Genomic DNA, 21,145 nt, shown 5'->3' with positions numbered 1-21,145 from the left:
CTCTTTATAGGCCAATCATCCTGATCTCTCCCCCTGTCCTCCCAGGTGTGGTTCACTGTGTAATCAGGGTTGGCTAGCCCCAGCCCTTAAGAGGTGAACCACCCTGTTACAACCACCCAAGGCTCACCAATTATAGCAACCACCAACCACTCACTCAAAAGCTCCTTTTGTCCTAGGTGGGGCTTGTGATTAATTTATCCTTAATTATGTTAATTGAAGAGTGAGTTCACAGCCATCAATCTCAATGAAGTCTGTGGCTCATCCACACTAGGGATGTAAAAGGTTAAATGTTTAAATGGTAATCAGTTGTTTAAATGTTTTAAACAGCTGATAACCATTTAAAGTGGGGGCGGGGGAGGGGAATGGCAGCTGGGCTGGCTCCCTGCTAGCGAGAGCAGCTCGGCAGCTTTTGCTGGCGGGGAAGTGCAGAGCCCAGCACGGGGTAGCCACAGCTGGGCTCGGCTCCCCACCAGTGGGGGGAGGCATAGATCCCAGCATGAGGAGGCGAGCCGCAGCGGGGCTCGGTTCAACTCCCCACGAGTGAGAGCTGCCCAGCTACCACTGCAGCTAGGCAGCTCTCACTTGGCCATGAGGAGCCCAGCCCAGCATGGCTCTTCCCCCCTCCTGAGCGTTTAAACGTTCTATTTAAAATGGATTCTTAATTGAAGTAATTTTTCACATCCCTAATCCACACACGAGTACCTCTCATCTTAACAGTACAAGGTCACAGAAGGAAACGCGGGGGGCAGAGGAGCCCTTTGGTCAAATGACCTCAAATTTGCAGTAGTTAACATTACCCTGTGCCCTCATCAAGGACACCAAATTTCAAAGCAAACTGAGTAACCATTTGGATTTTGGAGCACGTACAAGAGTTGAGTTTTAAAGCATATTAAATGCCAGGAATGGAAACCTTCTCTCTCTCTCTATATATATATATATAATCTATGTAATATATTTTTCTGTACTGGCATATGTGTGCTGTAAACAATGTACATTTTCTTAAATACTGTTCACAGTTTGGGTTCCCCAAAGACTTACTGGGGATGCCATGCACAACTGTGGGTAAAACTTGACAAGCTGAGACCATTTTGACCGTATCACATTAATAATTTGATATCTAGCACTGCACAAAAAAGTCCTACTTAGAAACTTTTTGAAAAGTGGCTATTTTTTCCAGGCTTATATCTCTGCAACCTGTAGCTCACATGACCCCAAATTTGGACGTCTTATCATACTCTGCACCCTCCTGAGGCATACCAAATTTCAAAGGAATCTGACTAAGCACGTTGATTTTAGAGGTCTTAGAAATGTCTATCTTTAAATAGAAGTTGTGAGGCAACCTTAACTACAGTGGTACTGCCACATCACTATCATAATAGTGGAAGATATGGTCAACAAGAGTGTGACAGGCAGGCTTCATAGTCAATAGTTGAGAAACTTGGAGTCAGCTCACTCCTCTCTTTAATAGTTTGAACTTTTGAAAATTGTTTCTGACTGACAGAAAAACAGCACTTCACTCACTCTCATTTCAAATACTATCTTTTTATCTGGATCTGGAAATACGCATTTTTAGAAATTAAAGCTTAAATTCTCCAATATATCATTGGTAAGTCCCACAGTTCCAGGAAAAATTCCACACTCACTATTGGTGAGTGAGCAACTGCATTTGTCAAACCATGATAGTGTCAACCACATTGTTTTTATCCACTGTTTTATCAGCTATTTCTAATACATTTAACAAGTTGAACAGGAACAGGTTTTTTTTAATAGAAAATGGGTTTGTTTGACCTTATCAGATTTTACTTATCCAAGTCCTGTACTGGTCTATCTTCAATTAGATTCCCAATCAGTTTCCCTGGAATTGAGGTGAGGTTTGCAGATCTGGGATGTCACTGGGCTCCTTTTCTAAAGACAGGCAGTAGCTTGGCAATTTTCCAGTTTTGGGGAACAGTTGATGTTTTTAAGGCTATATTTGCACATGCTGATCTGTATCTCTACTTATTCACTCCTTATTTCTTTTGCCTCTCTGTGATAAATAACATCCATCCTGGTGATTTACTGCTTGTGAATTCCTCAAACTGATGCATAACTTATGTTCTTATTGTGTCAGTAGTAGCAAGGCTACATTTTTAAACAAGAAAAAATGAATTTCAGAATATGATTTAAACCTTCACAGTGTCCATTTAAATTTCTATAAGTGAATAATCGTCAAACACTGGGTCAGATGAATACCCAGAACAGATGCCACTGGTATAATGACAGCACTGCATTGGTATGCTACAGTTGTGAGATGTTGTGGCAAATCAGAAAAAATTCCAAGTTTGTAATGTATTCCCTACCAGTAGGATAGTAGCCAGAAGATCAACAGAGCTAATCTTATTTGTCCAACCTATCTATTTTGTTTTAGGTGCATGATGGGATCTAGTGAGCCTTCTCTACCCTCTGCTGGAGGCATCGGTGCCCTGAAACCCGTTACTCAGACCAGGTTTCCCATAAGACAGTCTGCCAGAGGCCTAGAAGGGCCAGGAAGAAATACTGACCTATCAAGAGCCAGCAGGCCAGTTAAGAATGGTTGCCTATGTCTCAGGGCAGTACAGGATGGGAGTGGGACAGAGCAGGTCCTCCTCCGTGATAGCCCAGAACCCCAGGGCTAGGCCTGGGCCTGGGCCCAGGCCCAGTCCCTCAAGCACTGCAGATAGGCATTTGACTTGGAGTTATGTTTTGTTTGTGTATTTAAAAGTACAGCTTGCCAAAGTTTGTGTTTGTTATTGAGCTGGGTATGGACTGATGCCAAGCTTACAGCTACAACCAGTAGACTGAGGCAGTGAGTGCCCACAGTACCACATTTAGCCCCGCAGGGATTACTATGAAGCAGACACACCTGCCTAAAGGTGTATTAGTACATCCAGGTCAAATTCTGCCCTCAGACAGGCATAGAGAGTCCCTGCTGAAGAGAATTTGATCCGATACCATTTCAGTAAATTCTCCTATGTAAAGATGATAGTAATCACAGATCGGGGAGATATCAACTATTTGATCTGTTCCCAGAATGATAACTCTATGCTTGAAATGCTGGGTGTATAGGACTCTTGTTTACTCAAAGAGAAACAAGATGAGACCTGAGTGAAGACTCTCCTTTTGGCACTGTGCACTAGCTCCCTATACTGCACCCTTTCTACCCACAGCAACTTCTGGAGTGTACAATATTCCATTCATTGTAGAAGACAGCAAGTTAGAAAAACAAAGTGGGGGGAAAGATCTTACTTGCTGATTGCATTCACACCACTTTTGCTTCTCTTGAAATACGCACCTTCATGAAACTGATAAGTACACGTGCTGAGAGTACTGCCTTTAATTTCACCAGGTATAACCTCCAAGAAGTAGTTTAGATTATGGATTTTAAACCAATGCAGAATTGTTTTAAGAATTAAAGCAGTCTGATACACCATAAAACACTGTAATTGCATTTGGGTAACTGTAGCTTCTTCTGTTTATTGTCAGCGTCTTTTTTTTTCTTCAAAATGAAGTAGTATTTACCATATATGACAAGCTGTCACAGTTTAGCTCAGCACAGGGAGTCTCCTATTTCACTTCATTCTTCTCTTTACTGCATTTCAGCAGCTGCAAATACAGTTAAGGAAGACAAGATGAAGGAGAGGGAAAAGGTTTGTGGTAGATGGAAGGAGAAATGGAAAGGGGTGCGATAAAGAGAATAAAAGATGGGAGAGGTAGGAGAAAAAAGAAGAGGAGAGAAGAAATGACAGAAGAAAGGATATAAAGAAAAATAAGAGGAAGGAAAGAATGAAGTTGGGTGTGTCTCCCTTCCCCCATTCCTTTGCTCTTATTCCTTCTTCTCATCTGATTTAGCCCCAAAATGATTTTGATGGAAGTGTCCTAATTTTCCAAGGGGCTGAGCATCCACTATTCCTCCTCAGTGGAAACTGCAGGTGGTCAACAACTCTGAAATTGGGCCATGGTGCACTTCCACAGCTTTTCAGAGTATATGGGAAATCATCAAAGAGTTATGCTGCAGCAGCATTCAAGATATTTGTGTTTGTCCTGGTCACACTTCTGACAAGGAGCTTTGGTAAATGCATACTCTATCCTTTCTACTTTGCCACTTCTTTGTTGTTTATACATTAGAAAATTAATTTTGCAGGCACTTCAGAATCTTGCTCTGCAGTAAATATTTATGGCGATGTAGATGGAGTTACAATGGCCAAACTAATGTGTCTATATAAACTTGTAACAGGGATCTAGGTTTTCTGAGGGTATGTTTGTATATGTAATTCTCTATATTCCTGTGAAACCAAGAAAGTCTCCACCCTCTTTTTGCCTTTCTTTAAGTCCCCCGTGAGGCCCCATGTTCCGGCCACCAAATTTCAACCCGTGAGGACCTGATGGAATTCCCATTACATCCTACCAATGCTGCTCCTTAATCAGCCAGAGAGTTCATTGATGAATGCCACAATACATTCCTTTGCCTTTTAGTTCAAAAAGGAAATTAATGGAAGCAGAAATTAAACTGGGATCCTTTAACAGGTCAGAGTAGTGCCAGCTGAGAAATTATTTCTTAATATATTTATAAAACCTGTACATAGTTTGTAAGGTGGAATATACCCACTATTTGACATGAATCCCAGCCAAAAATGACTGAGAATCTGGAAGAAGAATAAGGACGGAGGGGGACAACCTTTTAGCAGACTCAAAATGTCTTGAAGTAGCTTTTGCAGATTAAGATCTACTCCAGACTGGTCACGCAATCTTAAAATAGTTTTATGATAGCAGAGAACTTCTAAGAACCCTGAAAATGAAATTAAATGAACATCCTGAGTCTTAAAAATATTTAACCAATATAATACAATTTTGCCTTTGGTAATTTAACTGCATTATTTTGATGTGTTGTGGTCTTCAGATCATAATAGGAAGGAAAACCCCTGAAATTGTATTTAATACATTTAATACAGGCTCTTAATAACATGGATCACTTGAAAGATGACGATTACTTAATTTTGCTATTTAAATGATTTTATATTTACATTCACATTAATAGTATGGAGGAGCTGGCAGGTTTAAAATTGTCTGTACAACTTTAATTCAGCATCCTTATGCATATTCATTATGAGACAGTCCTTAATTACAGGATGACATACTATTTTTTCCACAGGACACTTACCTCATCAGTGCACAAGATGCATTCACAAGATAGCAGAATTAAGGTTGCACAGGTACCCTTAAATCTGGCATTTCCTAACTTTGAAGTGCTTGATTTTGCAATCTAAATTATGTTTTCTTAATGTAGCTTTTTTGTATATAGAGGCACATACATATGCACATACATATGCATCCACTTGTGCTTTTATCCCTTTCTTGTTTTGTCACTAGAGATACCAAGGCATATTGTGTTTTGTAGTACTGGAAGTTTCAAACTCCTGACAGTGTTGGTCTTCTTAGCAGATGAAAATATTATAATCTGTTTTCTCGCAAGAATAGAAGGATTTCATTCCTTTTTTAAACTAATACTGTAGTGATTTTATATTGAAATAACTGAAATTGAAATGAGACAATTTTCTTAATTTAAATAATTTTCTTAAGAAATGGTCACACAACAACATAATATCAAATGGATCAGAAATCACCTACTGTTACTTGTTACACTTAATAAAGCACTACCCTAATCTCATGGAAGAATAATATGATCGTAAACAGAGTATTTAGTAAATGTCCATCAATGGGTAAAGTTACTTATATGCATATTTACAAGTTCAGGGACTACAATTTTTGACATAGCCGTAGGTAGATGTTCACCTCCTAAGATTTCTCTAAATCATTTTTATCCTGGTCTTCTGTAAAATAGTTCAGTCCTCATTTTACATAGCTGGCCATGCAAAGAAACAATTACATAAATCTTTTGCAGATGTATATATATGTGTGCATGTGTATGTATATATAATGTTCTGTGACATTCATGTTGTAGGCTACAAACCTGCAAAGACTTGTGCATGTCCTTAATTTAATGCACTGAGTAGTCTCACTAAAATCAATGGGATTACTCTCAGAGCATAAAATTAAGTATATGCACAAGTTTTGGCAGGACGGGGCCTACGCATAACTTTTTCAAATGCACCTCAGTGACTTAGGGTACATCTACTCTGTGATTAAAAACCACAGGACTGAGTCTCAGAGTCTGTGTCAGCTGACTTGGGCTCATGGGGCTTGGCTTCCGGACTATACAATTGCAGTGTAGACATTCAGGCCTGGGCTCTTGAGACCCTCCCACCTTATGGGGTCTTAGAGCCTGGCATCCAGCCCAAACCCAAATATCTACACTGCAATTTTATAGTCCTGCATATTAAGCCTGCAAGCCTGAGTCAGCTGACCCAGGCCAGCCACAGCCATGCCACAAGTCTTTTATTGCAGTGTAGGCTTACCCTCAGCATCTAGATCCACAATGCATGTCTACAGGTATGATGCTGCAGTGCCATTGGTGAGAAAACACTCTATGCCGACAGGAGAGAGCTCTCCCATCAGCATTATAAAATCACCTCTGCGAGCGGCAGAAGCTATATCAGCGGGTCTACACTGGCACTTATGTAGGTGTAACTTATGTCACTCAGCAGAGTGGTTTATTCACACTCATGAGTGACATAAGTTCTGCCGACATAAGCTGTAGTGTAGACATAGCCATAGGGTATGTCTGCACCACAAGCAGACTGCTGCAATTAGGCATGTGGCTGCTATTTTAGCTGCCCAAGTCCAATATTTCTTCCTCTGCATTGTATAGGGAGCCTGGGTGCCTAACTCATGGATGGCCATGGATTCTACTGTTATTATTTATTACTGTAGTGCTTAGGGGCCCTAGTCATGGACCAGGAGCCCGTTGTGGTAGGGGCTATAAATACACAGAACAAAAAGGCAGTTCCTGCTCCAAGGGGCTTACAATCTAAGCCGCCTAAATGTTGGGTGTGACAATGTTAAGTCTAAGTCCTCACTGAGGATCTACCTCCATTCAGTGAGACTTAGGCTCCTGAGTGCCTAAGTCACTTTTGAAAATAGGACTTTGGCTTCTGTGTCACTTAGGTGCTTTGAAAATTGTACCTTGTCTACAAAATTTCTGAATGGGTTTTTTGTTTTGTCTGCATCGTCTAAGTAACAGTTAATCAGCATACAAGCCCTTTCTTCCTATTTATTTCAATCCTTCCAGTAGTGCCTGACCTGTGCTGGCCTTTCCATAACATATTCAGATTGAGTTTAATATCTTTATATTTAAAACTGCGTCACATTGAAACAAGACATAAACTGAGTTAGTGTGAAATATTATTATTATTAGACCAAAAGTCATTTGTAACCCATAAATTGACATCCAACTTTGAAATGCCCATCTGACAAACATTCCTAGAACCCAATGTCATTCTACTGATCATATATATTTTGATACTTAAATAATCATGTCAGGTTAGCTGCATTGGGCTTCAACAGAATCTCTTTGGGGTAGTGGCTGTCATTTACTACATGTTTATAAATGGAGTTCCAACTTGGTTGAGGTATTTAGGTGCTACTCTAATATAAATCATTATTAATAATAAACTCTGACTATTTCCATCTCCTGTTTCATCACCTACTCCTTTCTGCCAGAGTGGTAATTGCCTCAGAATGGAAATCTTCCACCAATGCACCAATTAATAAATGGTTTGTCTAATCCTGGGGCATAATTAGCCACTGCAAAACTCAGCATCCAAAAGATATATATATCACCCCAATTGAAACATGGGATCTTTCATTAAGTACATTGAAAGTACTTGTAATTTATATAAACCATCAGTCTTGCCACTTTTCCTCCTAATTAGTATAATCCTTTTTTCATAATCTTTTATAATGTTTCATACTTCATTCATCTTGCATAATTAGCCCTTGGAGACTTTCAGAAAATTTGTTTTTTTTGTGTGTGTGTGGCTATATAGCCCTTTTTATTATTGTATACTTATTCTTGCTTGAATAAAATAAGATTTGAAAAAAAACAAAGACACCCAACATGCAACAATCTTGCATTAGAGCTGTTTGCATATTTTTTGGGGGGAGAGGGAAGGGAGGGGGGAGAAACAGGAAGGTAGGAATTCCACAGACACTGGGAGTAATTTAATCCCTTTAATGATATGATCCTGAAATGCTTTATTCACATTAGTACTGAAACTATTCATGTGAGTGTGAATTTATAAGATTTGGCCTTAAATCAGGCAATAAACACATTAAAATATTATAATATGGCAGCACACAGTTCAGAATAATAGGATTGTAGCAGTTTCACTCAGGGTCCCCCTGCTGCTCCACCTCTGCTCCCAAACACCACTTGGAGACCTCTGCTCTGTGCTTTCATCAGTGCTCTTTATTTTCAGCATACCACCCACCACCAGCTTCATAAGGTCCAGCTTCACAACCTCCAGGGCCCCACAGACCCAAGGGCCACTCACTCTCTTACTATGGCTTCTCCCTTTCTGGCTAGGCTATCATCCCTCTTTCAGTTCTTTCCTGGTATCTATAATGCCCAGCTAATGAGCTCCACAGCTGCTCCCCATTAGCCCAGTCCCTGCAGGCTTCCTCAGCTGGATCCCATTCCCCCTTAATTAGGGTTCCAGGGGCAGAGGGCTGACTCAGAGTGTTCTCACCTAGCATTCTGTCACATGGATATATAATATTTTGTATGTGTGCATATCTGAGAGAAACTTTTATTCAATGATCTGAATAACATTAACTAAGCCTCAAAATATTCCTATGAGAAATGTATTATTCCTATTTTAATTATGGGAACACTGAAGTACAGAGAGGTTAAAAGCACACCACACTTCGATGGCAGTCCTTTAGGGGAGAGAACTTCCAGATGCTTTTCTCCTACTGTAACTACTAAGCCAGGTCTACACTAGGAAATTAGATTGGTATAACTATGTCACTCAGGGGTCTGAAAAATCCACACCAATGTAGTTAAACCAACCTAACTCCCCATGTAAACCATGCTAAATCAATGGGAGAATTCTCCTGTAGACAGAGTTGCCATCCCTTGGGGAGGTAGATTAACTATGCTGGTGAGAGAAGCCCATCCATTGGCATAGGTAGCTTCTTCACTGAAGTACTACAACAGCACTGCTGCAGCGTTTTAGATGTAGACCTGTCCCTAGACACACTGCCTCTTATATAGAGGGATACAGTTTCTTTCATGATTACATCACTAGTTCAAATTCAGTACAGGTTACTAGTGTATGAAAGCATCTGATGATTGTTCTGCAGCCTGTATGAAATGAGCTGGTTGTTTCAACGCAGTTCTTAGGTCTTGTCCAAAGCACACTGGAAAGACTTCCATAGACTTCAGTGGCTTTGGAATAGCCTTTAAGGTGTATGCGTGGTGGGGGAAGGAATCAAACTTTGCATCTCAGGCTATATCAGCAGACAGGCCAGTGATTCAGTGGATGTGGAAAAGGACAATCTTCATAAGGTGCTATCTCAATATCAGAGATGGACACATTAGCAGGGGGCTGTGGAAAAGGTCACACTGCTATTGTCCAGACTTTACCTGGGTTGAGGGGTTCAATTTACAGGATTGCCAGCTAATTACTTTTCAAAAGCATTCTGCACTATACTCACTAAGAAAAGAAACGTTAGGAACTTAGTGTAGTAAAATCTACTAATATCCGGTACATATTATAGTACTTAAAGGGTTACGATACAATATTATGAACGTGCAGTTTCTACAGCATTAGTGCCTATGCAGAGAATATTTAATTGGAAATAATTTCTCCCAAAGCTATGAAGAGCTCTGATGTCATTATGGTCTATCACAAAGCTAAAATTCTCATCCAAGGCCTCATCATCTGACGTCTTGATTACTGCAACGTCCGTTTTCTTTGGCCTTGACAAATGCAGTCTTGCCACACTCATCTCAATATTGTCTCATTCCTTGTATTCCCACATCTGTCTATATCAAACTGCCTCTTGTCTTATACTTAGCTTGTAAACTCCTTGGGGAAGGGACCATCTTTATGTTCTGAGTTTGTACAGCACTATGCACAATAAGGTCCTGGTCCATGACTCGCACTAGGCTAATATAAATAATAACTATCAGGTCACACACATCTTAGGGCAAAATTTTGATGACAAATTCTTTTTAGTATGTGGCTACAATCAAATAAGTCTGGCTTGTTTCCCTTCCTGCCCAAAGTAGAAGTTTTAACATTTTAAACAATGAATCTTTTTGAAATAATACTGGTAGAAAAGAATATCAGTAACTCCCTCCCCCCACTTCTTAACCCAAAACTGGTTATGTAGAATAGGGCATAGTTTACTTTAAGAAGTAGGGGTGAAATCCTGGTTCCACTGAAGTTGATGGTGAAATTTTCATTGATTTTAGTGGGGCCAAGATTTCACCCTAGATGTCTGCAAAATAACAGTAACCCAATCCTTTAATTATTGCACATCTCAGTGTTTCTGATTGTGCACTACTTAATCATAGATAACTCTATTGTCTGTGTCAGATTTGGAATACTTAAACTTAGTAGACTTATAGTTCCCAATTCTGGAAGAGTTGACTCAATCGTATTGCCTTCTGAGATAGATGAACAGAGTTTCATCATTATGCTATGCAGTTCACTGTGTGTGGAACCTTCAGAAGAAACCTTAAAACCAAAGTCCTGTTGGCTCTTTGTAGACAGACATTAAAGTATGGTTTTACTCTTCAAAAATGGCACTATGTGGGTCCATGCTTATTGTCCTCCAAATGTACTCAATTTACAAGTGTAAAAAGATGGTTTTTTTCTAATCATCTGCTCTGAAAACATAGCCTGTACTCGGCAAATCAATCTGGGATCTTTCTCTCTTGTATATCACTATCCGTAATAAAGATTCTGCAGGCCAAATTGAACAATTACTGACAATTGGGCAACATCATTGTCTTCTAATAATGCTGTCAGTGACATTTGTAAATCCCTTTGACTTCAATGGAGTTGTAATTGCAATTTTACTGATGTCACACATGATAGGATATATTCCAGTTTACTCATCACACTCTGTTGGCTCTGCTGAGCTAACAAGAATAAAAATAATATCCTCTTTGAAGACCATCTTCCAAATCTGAGTGGGCAAAATCTGTGTAGGGTGACCCTGTGAAAACACCAGAAGGGAGAATGGTTCATTTCCACATGCATCGCTGTGTATGGGCCTGTCTCCTATTGACTAACCAAGCTCCTTGGGGTCCAGGGTCCTCTACTTCCCAGTCATGACAACTAAGAGCAACCTTAGAGTGATGGGAGACTTCTCTCAGTCAGCAGAAAGGTATGGCTGCTCCTCCTGCCTCTTGCTGATGATCCACAAGGTGGGAAATTGTAGGGACCTAGGATCCAGTAAAGATACCTGGAGCAGGAAACATAGATTTCTGTCCCTAGCTCCTTCCATGCCCCACTGATTTGGATCCATGCAAGTGGACACATATTAAAGTCAACAAGGATCTGTTCATACTGATCCAGTTTGTGTCTAGACAAAAAATATAAATGTGTGCTTTTGTACGTTATTCTAGCCCTTCCTGTCTTGGGTCCGCCAGCCAAAATTGCCAAAGGTGGCTGCCATGACTCTTTTCACTTAATGTGTCTCAAACATGCAAAATATCAGGCTAGAAATTGATTTCATAGTGGATGGCTGGATGAAGGCAACCTGAGGACATAGGCATGCCATGGCTGCATCCCACCAGCCCACCTCTGTGTCATGGCCCTGCTCCCCACCTGGAATGACAGTGGCTTCCTCCCCCTTTCCAAGAAGCAGGGTCAGAGGAATGTGGCACCCTTAACACACACAGGAACAGCAGCATAGGCCTCCTTCCCTCAGGAGGCCCAGAGTGCATCTGCTTAGTGCCCTGCTGCACTCCTCTCCTCCCGCTACACCAAGAGTCCCCTGCTGTGAGTTGTTAGGGCCCCCAAGAGCAGTAGGTCTTGGAGTTAACACCCATAGAGATACATTGGGTAGTCCAGCCCTGTCAGAGCTCTTGTTTCAGGCTGTTTACAGATGTCCCTGCTTTTTAAGCTTTTCTTTACAACCAGGAGGGCTGGGAGCTTGTCTAAAATTGAAAGCTGGGATGCTGCTACACTCAGGTGCCTCCAGAAGCCAGGGCCCTAGGCAGAGGCCGGTATGTGGACAAAGCAGGCCCTTGTCGTTTTGTGAAAGGCCCCATTTTCAGGATGCTAGAGCCCCAAGAAAGGAGGGTGTGAAGAGAGGCGCCTGGAGTGGGGTGAGGAGGTTTTAAACCTGCCCCTGCCAGGTGGAGTAGGTCAAACTGGGCCGGCTTTCACCCACCTAGGTTGGGCACGGCTCCCTCTGCCCCAGGGTTGCTTCCCCTTGACGTGCCAGGGCTAACATCGCCCACCTCCCCGCGTGAGGCTGGGGGTGTGGGGCTGAGAAGCTGTGCACGGGGCTGGCGGAGCTCGAGTCACCGGCTCCGTTGCTGAGCTGAGCTGAGCTCCCCGCTGCGGGAAGGAGACGGCGGCCAGGCCGGGCGCCTCCGTCCTTCGTCCAGAGCCGTTAGCGCCCAGCATAAAGAGGAGCAGGGGGCCGCCTGGGCTCCCGTTTCGTCCCCAGCTCCCCACAGCCTCTCCCAGTCCCGGCCCGCCTGCCTCGAGTCGGTCGTTCCCCGCTGCAGGCTCCGTCTCCCCGCCCCCATGACCGTCCCTCCTCCCCCCCGGGGCTGTGACTGTGCCAGGAGGGAGGCGGGCCGGGCCGGGCCGGGCGCAGCCCCACACCCTGGCCGCCTCTGCCGCCGGCTGGCTGGGGGAGGGCCGCGCCCACCCGCCCCACAGGCAGAGCGAGCGGGCCGGCAATGCCCTGCGCGTCCATCGCGGGGAGACAGCGCGGCCCTTCCTCCCCCCGCCGCCGCCGCCGCATGTGAGCGAGCAGCAGCCGCCGCCGCCTCGCTGCGCTCCGGAGGAGAGACGCGGAACAGGTGGCCAGAGGCAGCCGCGAGCGCTGGCATCGCCCCGGCCGAGCATGTGAGCCGGGCCCCCCGCCGCAGCCCCAGGACTCGGAGCAGCAGCAGCCGCAGCCCGCCCGCCCTGGGGTCGGGCTCCTGCCCGCGGCTGGCGGCTGGCCTGGGGGGGAGAAGCGCAGAGCCAGGCGCGCCCGACCCGGAGCAGCCGCCCCGCGCCTGGGGGCCGAGCGTGTGCGGGGCCGCGGCCGGGGCAGGATGAAAGTCACCGTGTGCTTCGGGCGGACCCGGGTGGTCGTGCCCTGCGGGGACGGCACCATGAAAGTTTTCAGCCTCATCCAGCAAGCGGTGACGAGGTACAAGAAGGCGATCGCCAAGGTGAGCGAGCGGGGGACGAAGCAGCCGGAGCAGGGAGAGGGCGCCTGGGATCAATATGGCGCTTCCTGGAAAGGGGGAGGGAGGAGGGGATAAAAGGGGAAAAGTGCAGCCTGCTCTGCTCTACTCTACTCCGCTCTGCTGGGGAGAGACGTGGGGATGGGGCCTGGCCTGGCCTTCTGCAATCCCCCTTCTCGGGGGAGTTTGGGGGTGTCCCACCTGGCTGAGAGCTCTAGGGACGGAAGAAGCGCGGGGAGTGGGGCCATACGGGGGGCAGCTGCTGCTCCTCTTTTCCTGACAGTAAAGTTTACAGCGCTGCTGGCTTGTCCGGCCCGGCCCGGGGGGTAGGGAGCGTGTGTCTGTGTGAAAGGAGTTGCTTAACTGAACATGGCTTAGGTCTGGGGAAGCTGAGATTTATCCGCTAGCGAGCTACAGTTGCAATTTTGGGGCCTGAACTCTTTGTTACTATTTTGTAACAAGCAAGTGAGCCTCTTGTTAGGTGTGTTCTTAAAAAAGGGGGAGAGGACCCCTTGTTCTCTCTGTCTCTGTTTTTCTTAATGCTGGTTGCATACACCGTAAATGCACAGCAACAATCCAAACTGGATATTGGATGTCACTTTGAGGGTCACATTTTGTTAGTTTAATTGTCACGGAGAAGGCTGTGTAACCCGCATGCTTTAGGTTTTGTTACATCTTCAAAGTCTGATGTTTGAAACAGCAAAATTAAAATCCCCAAAGCAAGTCTCCTTTAAAATGATTTCTCTTTCCTGGGCAGTAGTTACTGCAAAGAGTTCAAATCCAGCCCCAGGCTTCCCAGCTGCTCCAGGCCCCGAGGAAAAGAACAGTGAAATGTGTGGAGTTCACAAAACAACAGGCATCTAATGTTTATATCTGAAAAAGCAATACGTCCTTTGCACTCCCAGAGAGATGAGAGGTACTGGAAAGAGAATCGACTGGAGAACAAAAAAGTTAGGGATGGGTTAAACTTTTAAAGAGTGTTTTGTTGGATTGTTTGGTAGGATGATCACTAGTGTGAAGTAGCACATTCTTCACTGCAAGTGGATGCCCTCTTGTTTGGGTCAGAAATGCTCATGTCAACACTGAGAATAGTTTACTTCCCCAATTATTGGGGGGAAAAAGTTTACAGTGTAGGGAGCCTCTGCGCTGGAAATATCTCCATTGCTTTTATCTTTGGAAATGTAATTGACTTCTTACTTTTCAATTATGTTAATAATAATTACAACATGTCTGGAACAGTTTCCACCTGGAGTTGGTGTATAATTGAGTGTACAGTCATTTACAAACAATCGCATCTGCCCTTCTGTATACACTTGGAATATTTCAATTTTTTTCTTGCTCCAGAGCATTTCTCATTTCTGATGGACTTAATCCCCAGAGCAATCTGAAAGTGACCAGTAATTTAATGAAATTTCAATAACTTTGATCAAGTAGTTGGGTCTGAATTAATTTTTACCTTTCCAATTTTTTTCTCTCCAGGACTTTATTGCAGAGTTTCAGTTTAGAAATGTTTACTTTAAGTTTTTTCTGAAATGGCACTGACCTGTAGTTTAAAGTCTGTTGGCATTAGCATTGGTGGGTTGGAAATGATGTGCAAGGGTTTTTTCCAAAGAGAGCCTTGGCTGGTATGGTGAAAGTGGCAAGGCAACAAAAGTTTCCATTTTTTGTTTCCTCTTTCCTGAAGATTTTCTTTTTAAAATCAGTACTACTTAGTGTAGTGTCACATAGTACCGACTAGTGAAACGGTTAATTGTTTCACACTGAAAGATGTCAAGATGCTATGTCCCAATTCACCTATGTTGTTTATGCAGCATCATTAATGTACATGGCATTTCACATGCAAGTAAAAGGCAATGTTCCAAAGCACTCTTAAAGTTGAGAGACAATCCTGTAAACCCTGACTCTTGGGCTTAATGCTCTCACTTAAATAGGACTATGTATGGGAGTAAATGTTTGCAGGATTGGTCCTTAAATTGTATGATATTAATGTTACATTAATACAGTTATATTAAATCTATGGTTCGGAAACCATAGAAGATCTGGCTGGTCATGTTGTACTGTCTCACTTTCTTGTTTTTAGCAGTTAATTGCATTAAAGACAGCTACAAATACATTCCTAATATTATATTTTCATGTAAGCAATTGCGGTATCTAACACAGGGAAGTTATGTGATGGTCAGTAGGAAGGAAGGTTGCCTTTACATTTGCAAATGGAGGGGCGGGGTCAATGACAAAAGCCCTGTTATGAAACAAAATTAAGAACTGAAATGTGATGTATTGACAGATGAACTATTTAAAGATAATTTGATGGGTTAAAACTTTGCTTGCTCCCAGAGTTCTGAGCTCTTGATCTTGGGCTTTAGAAAGGACTTCCTGGCTTTTTATTTTGTTTGTTTTGTCTGGGGTAAGCTTTGGTGCAGTTGTGTGGGGTTGGAATGGTGTTACTTACAATGAGATGGCTTCTATTATATGGAAATTCTTTTGGTGAAAATACTAATCTGCCCCAACTGAGAGCACAGGCCTTTTTTAGGGGTTTATAGTGTTAATTTAAATGTGAGGTTTGAAATTATAGGCATTGCAGATCTTCCATTGAGACACTTGGATAATATAGTGATGAGTACTTCTATAAGTAAATATAGATAGATTTTACCAAATGTTTCCCAAGTAACAATCCTAATATTTATGGGAGAGCAATGTGGAAATAGTTAGAGATGGTAGTGTCAGATTTTTATGGTCACTACCCCACCCTTCTAGTGGAAATTAGATGTGTGGTTTTTTTTGTTTTGTTTTGTTTTGTATTGGAATTCAACAGTTGTACAACTCTTCACTTTTCTTTTTAAAAGCATGTAAAGAATATAATCAGCGATATATTTGAGGGAACAAGTGTTTTGGGATTTTTTTTTTAATTTATTTTTGGGATCACATTGACATCATTTGAAGTTTTTCTGACCTTTCCAAAACATACTGCTCTAGCATCAGTTATAGTATCCTGCAGGAAAGTAGAAATCTGATGGAAGTTTATATAATGTTTTTAACATTTACATGAGAATGTAGGCCCAATCCTGCAAAAATGTATGCACCTGCTTAACTTTACCCATGCTGAGTAGTCCCAGTGACTTCAGTAGAGCTTGCTGCAGGGTGTAAAGCACATGCATAAGTCTTTGCAGGATCAGAATTATACTGAACTTAAATCTCACTTTACACAGTTTTCAGTTTGTGACTAGAAGTAGATCACTGTTTCTCACTGACTGGTCCATGGACCAGCGCCAGTCCCTGAGATCTCCCTGACACAGTGTAGGAAGGCAGCAAGCCAGTCCCTGGTATCAAAAAGGTTGAGAAACACTGTAGTAGATGATCTAAGAGTGGTTTTGAGGTGCATACATATCACTAGTCCTCTAGATGCATACTGTACAAATCAAGAAATGCCAATGGAGTGATTCTGACACTAAAGACCTTATTTGGAATTGTGTGTGCAAATGTGTTCACAAAATATTAGGAGAGTGTAACTTAATGTTTGACCTTTATTTTAATTTTATTTTTCTCATTTGGAATTATTTGAATTGAATTGAGGTAGTGGGAGTGTAAATAACACTGTTTAAAAAAAGGAAATAAATTAGGGTCAGAAGAAATCCTATTAAAATAAAAAAAATTTTTAAAAGCATGTGAATCACACATTTTATTTTCTTTGGTTAGTGCCTTTTATGTGTATTTGCATCTGATAATTAGGAATGAGTAAATCTAACCCCTTTATGTTTTAAATGTGGATCAGGCCCCTTATAGTTACAAAATCACTCTTTATTTAAATATAGGATAACTTTATTAATATGATGGACTTCATCCCCACACTGATCTGATGAAAAGTCTAAACATTTACTTCAAAGCTTTATTATAAGTATTCTTTCTTTTTTAATACTCTAATAAAGGCTGTGTAGTTGAAATATTGACATTCTGCTTTTTCTCAACAACTTTAAAACAAACAAAAAATCCCACCCAACAAACCCAGCTCTCAATATGGTGTATTCTTGATTTGTAGGCAGGGCTTGCAATCCACTTGTCTAGGCTAAGAAGACATCTTTCTTTGGGGAATGCAACTGAGTTTGACAGAATCTAAGGCCTTGTCTTCATTGGGATATTAGCTATTGGTATTGCTACATCAATGTAATTGGACTGGTGTAGACCCCTAGTGTAGGGAAACACTCTGGTATAAATCACCATGACTTGCACCAGTAGGTGATGGGTAAATTTTTCAAAACCTGCTTCTGAGGAATGCAGAAGTTTTTGTGTAGTTCTGCTAGCTATGTTATATGAATGACCTTGAAATTGAAAAGTTACAGAGGGTAGCAATCAGATTGTTGTAGAAGTATAAATTATGAAAAAAAGAACAAGAAGATTTGGCCTGTATAACTGAATAATAAGGATCTGAGAGCTAGAGTATCTTGGGAATGTATATGATTTTCAAATGAAATGCATGGATTGATGCCAATAAACTATGACATAGCAAATAGATTAAAATATATATTGCGGACTGCTACTTATAAGAGCGCAAGTAGCGGAACAATTAAAATCAAATAACGTCACCAAAAGATTTACTTAAATACCCGAGATGCTGAAATTTGTCAGAGAAGGTCAATTATATGTTTCTAAGAAGCTGGCGTGAGGTGACTTCAGTTCTCATTTTTTAATTTCTACCAGCACGGTCCTTGATTTGTCATCTAAGTGTTAGGAAAATATAAAGAATGTAAAAACAACGAGAGTCCTGTAGCACCTTAAAGACTAACAAATTTCTGCGAGCATAAGCTTTCGTGGGCTGCAACCCACTTTGTCAGATGCATGAAGCCCACGAAAGCTTATGCCTGCAGAAATTTGTTAGTCTTGAAGGTGCAACACGGCTACCCCTCTGGAAATTTTCATAAAGAATGTAAAGTTTTCAATCAAAAGGAGATAATGCCTTGTTCCTCTGGAGGTGAAAATGATGGAAGCAAGCATATGTGTTGATTTGTTTTCTTAATGTTTGATGTCTGTGTGACTGGACATGTAAATGTGCAGAGCAAATGAGATGTTGAATATATTTCATTGAGAATCTTATGTGGGTTTGTCTCTCCCAAAAGGCCAGTAAACAGCAAGTGATTGCTGGCATGCTTCAAAGAGAGAGAGAATCAAATTGGTGTAATTTCATTGGAGGCTGCAATTCAATTATCCACCAAAAATACCCAAAACTAGCAGGTAGGGAAATGTGATTCATAGGTAGATTAAGGACAAAGGAGCCATTCTGAGCATCTAAGCTGAGCTTCTGCAGTACACAGGCTAAAGAATCTCACCCAGTAGTCTTCTGCTTGAGGTAGTAGGAAGGAGGCCACCAATCCCCATACTGACACCATAAAGCTTTTAAGAGAAACATCTGGAGATCGTGTCTTGAGTCTGTGAGGGAAAATGAGGCAATAGGCATGCAGTCAATGGTTCCTTAGGTGTATTTCCCTCACTGATTTTCTAGAAGGTGCAAAACAAAATTATTTTTTGGGAGTTAAATGTCCAAGGGATTTAGTGATGTAACATGGAACATCTGGAACAAAGCTTAGTTGTCAATTTTAAATCCACACTAGGACAGTAGTGACAGAAAGTAGCTGCTATCTGATGGTTGTTTGGTGCATTGGTGGTCTCACATCCTAAATCCCAGGGGATATCAGAGTGCGCATCACAACTGGTGGTGGTGGCTGTCTAAGCGAAAAGGTTAAGCTGCAAACGGGGTCTGAGCTACTTGAAAAGTTGAAAGTTTCAGCTTTGTGCCTAGGACCGAAGTGCCATTGGCAGGGAGTGTGGGGAAAGCTTGTTCTCCTAGTGAATGTTCTGCGCTTCTTTTGTTTTGCACTCTCCAGTGCTAGCAATATGACACATGTAAAACAAAATACCAGAAATCCTGCACTCACTTCAAAGTATCTTTTTTTTTTTTTTTTTTTTGGTTAAAAGCTGATCCCTCAAAGATAGTCTGTTATGATACAATGATGATAACTTTTTATAAAGACCCCATTTCCATCATTTTTTTTTATATTTGCATCATAAACAGTTTCCCACCCTTCACCCTCAAAATAATTACTGAAAAACTCAGTCCTAGTAATGTAAACCAGCCCATAGTTTCTAAGGTCCTGCTGCTGCGTTATGTAGTGCATAGACTGCTGTGGCAGCATGGAACTCCGCTGACTTGAGTGGGGCGTCACTCAAGCAACTGCATACTACACACTGTTGATCTGGGACCTAGGTTTATAAGGGCCATTTTAGCTGGGATCACTGCAGTCACTTCTTAGCTGATAATAGTCTATGGTATCCTGGTAAGGGTACACATGAGCAAAAGTGACATGACAAATGCTAGTTGCTTCAGTGAAAAACTTGATTTTATTAGGGATCACTTAATTCAGTGTTTGTATGAATCTTGAGCCTCCTTTAAAGCTAAATAAATGTACCCTAGGCTATCTTCAGAATAAGAAAAGAACCTGCTACTCATTTCAGTTGATAATTTGAGGCTGAAATTTAACTGTTCAGTATTTGCCTTTTGATGTGCCGTGCTTAAAAAATTTACCAGATGTCACCCCAGCCAAAGGTTAATTTGAATGACTGGGTGTTTCCATTGCTGCTCATAGTTTTCAAGAATGATTTTTGACCACTTCAGTGATGTTGGTTTGTGAATAGAAGCAATGAAACTGAACTGACTGTTAATTTCGTGCTGCTGCTTGGGCAAAAGCTGTGAGCAGCAGCAGAGGGGTTGGAGTTTTCTATCAGCAGTCTCAGGAAGGAAACACTGTGTTGGTTCATATTAAATTCATGTTTGGAAGTTCATCTTTTCAATTATAAGGACTAGGAAAATAATATTTTTAAAATGCAAGTGTACTGTGTGCAGGTAGAGATGTCATAGATCCTCTACTCATCATAGAAAGTTTTCTACTTCACTCTGTTCCCTCTGATCTATTTCACTTTTGAATTGTGTTTGCAATCTGATGATGTAGGATCAGCTTCTGCAGTCCTTAGTGGTATTCTTCACATATTTGAATTTAAAGAAATCGCAGGATAAGGCTAGAAGGAGTGAGACCTTAGAATGTCTTCCTGCGTCAGGGACTGTGATGCATATGCTGTATCATGAGCTAGATAAATAATCTCATCTGTAAATGTGAATAGCTGTGAACTATAATACATTGCTGCTAATTGTGTCACTAGCAGGTTTGAATAAATTGTTCCCTATGCTATGTGTATACATGTAGTGCCTCAGAGGAGTAATTTGCACAAATGGCGATACTGTCTTTTGGATGTTGATAAAATTAATGCTTTTTCTATGTCAGGAAAAATTAGTTTTAATCAGAAAATGGAATAAACAATGCTGTATGCTATACAGTATATATTTTAAAACTTTTTTGCATTCTTCATTATCCCGACTTTCTCCTGTCTTTTATACAATATTTGTATAGGGAAGGAGAGGATATTTTAATATTGATTTATTTTCCAAATTAGATGCAATTGAGAGGTATTAGTTTGCACTAAGATTAGGAGTTAAGATAGGAAAAAAAGTGGATTTTGGTTATCTACCATGTATTTAGATATATATCTTGTTGTCAGTGGCTTAGTACGGTGTTTCTCAACCTTTTAAGTAGCAAGTACCCTCCTAACTTCTGAAAATTTTAATAACTCCAATACTCAATTTTTCACGGGATTTTATATTTACAGACTAATGTGAGCTATATGTTGGAAGAAGGGTGAGTATATAAGGCCGTGATATGACAGATGTCAGATCTAGTGTGGGTAGGGTTACCACCTTTA

At 41.6% G+C, this 21,145-nt stretch overlaps 1 protein-coding gene and 1 long non-coding RNA gene across 12 annotated transcripts in view; one reads left to right on the top strand and one right to left on the bottom strand.

The window, feature by feature from the left end:
- Positions 1–10,237: 10,237 nt before the first annotated feature.
- On the bottom strand, positions 10,238–12,667 carry LOC137149217 (uncharacterized). The gene is made up of 2 exons (XR_010918703.1): positions 12,328–12,667; positions 10,238–11,145 (listed from the first exon to the last, which is right to left on the bottom strand). It is a non-coding gene; the product is annotated as an uncharacterized lncRNA (long non-coding RNA).
- Positions 12,668–12,748: 81 nt separating this feature from the next.
- PARD3 (par-3 family cell polarity regulator) overlaps positions 12,749–21,145 on the top strand; it is a 641,307-nt gene continuing 632,910 nt past the window's right edge. For 6 of the 11 annotated variants that reach the window (XM_067542631.1, XM_067542629.1, XM_067542624.1 and 3 more), the window contains exon 1: positions 12,751–13,330. In XM_067542631.1, coding sequence (XP_067398732.1) covers positions 13,211–13,330 — 120 coding nt within the window. In that variant the 5' untranslated portion in view covers positions 12,751–13,210. Of the gene's footprint in view, positions 13,331–21,145 lie in introns of all 11 variants that reach the window. The other 5 variants (XM_067542627.1, XM_067542628.1, XM_067542625.1 and 2 more) reach the window with 3 other exon arrangements.

Source organism: Emydura macquarii, unplaced genomic scaffold (genome assembly GCF_026122565.2).
Source record: "Emydura macquarii macquarii isolate MOO-44397 ecotype Brisbane River unplaced genomic scaffold, CSIRO-AGI_Emac_v2 contig_719, whole genome shotgun sequence".
NCBI lineage: Eukaryota > Metazoa > Chordata > Testudines > Chelidae > Emydura > Emydura macquarii.
Note: the sequence above shows the minus strand (reverse complement) of the source record. Positions and strands in the feature narration are given on the sequence as shown.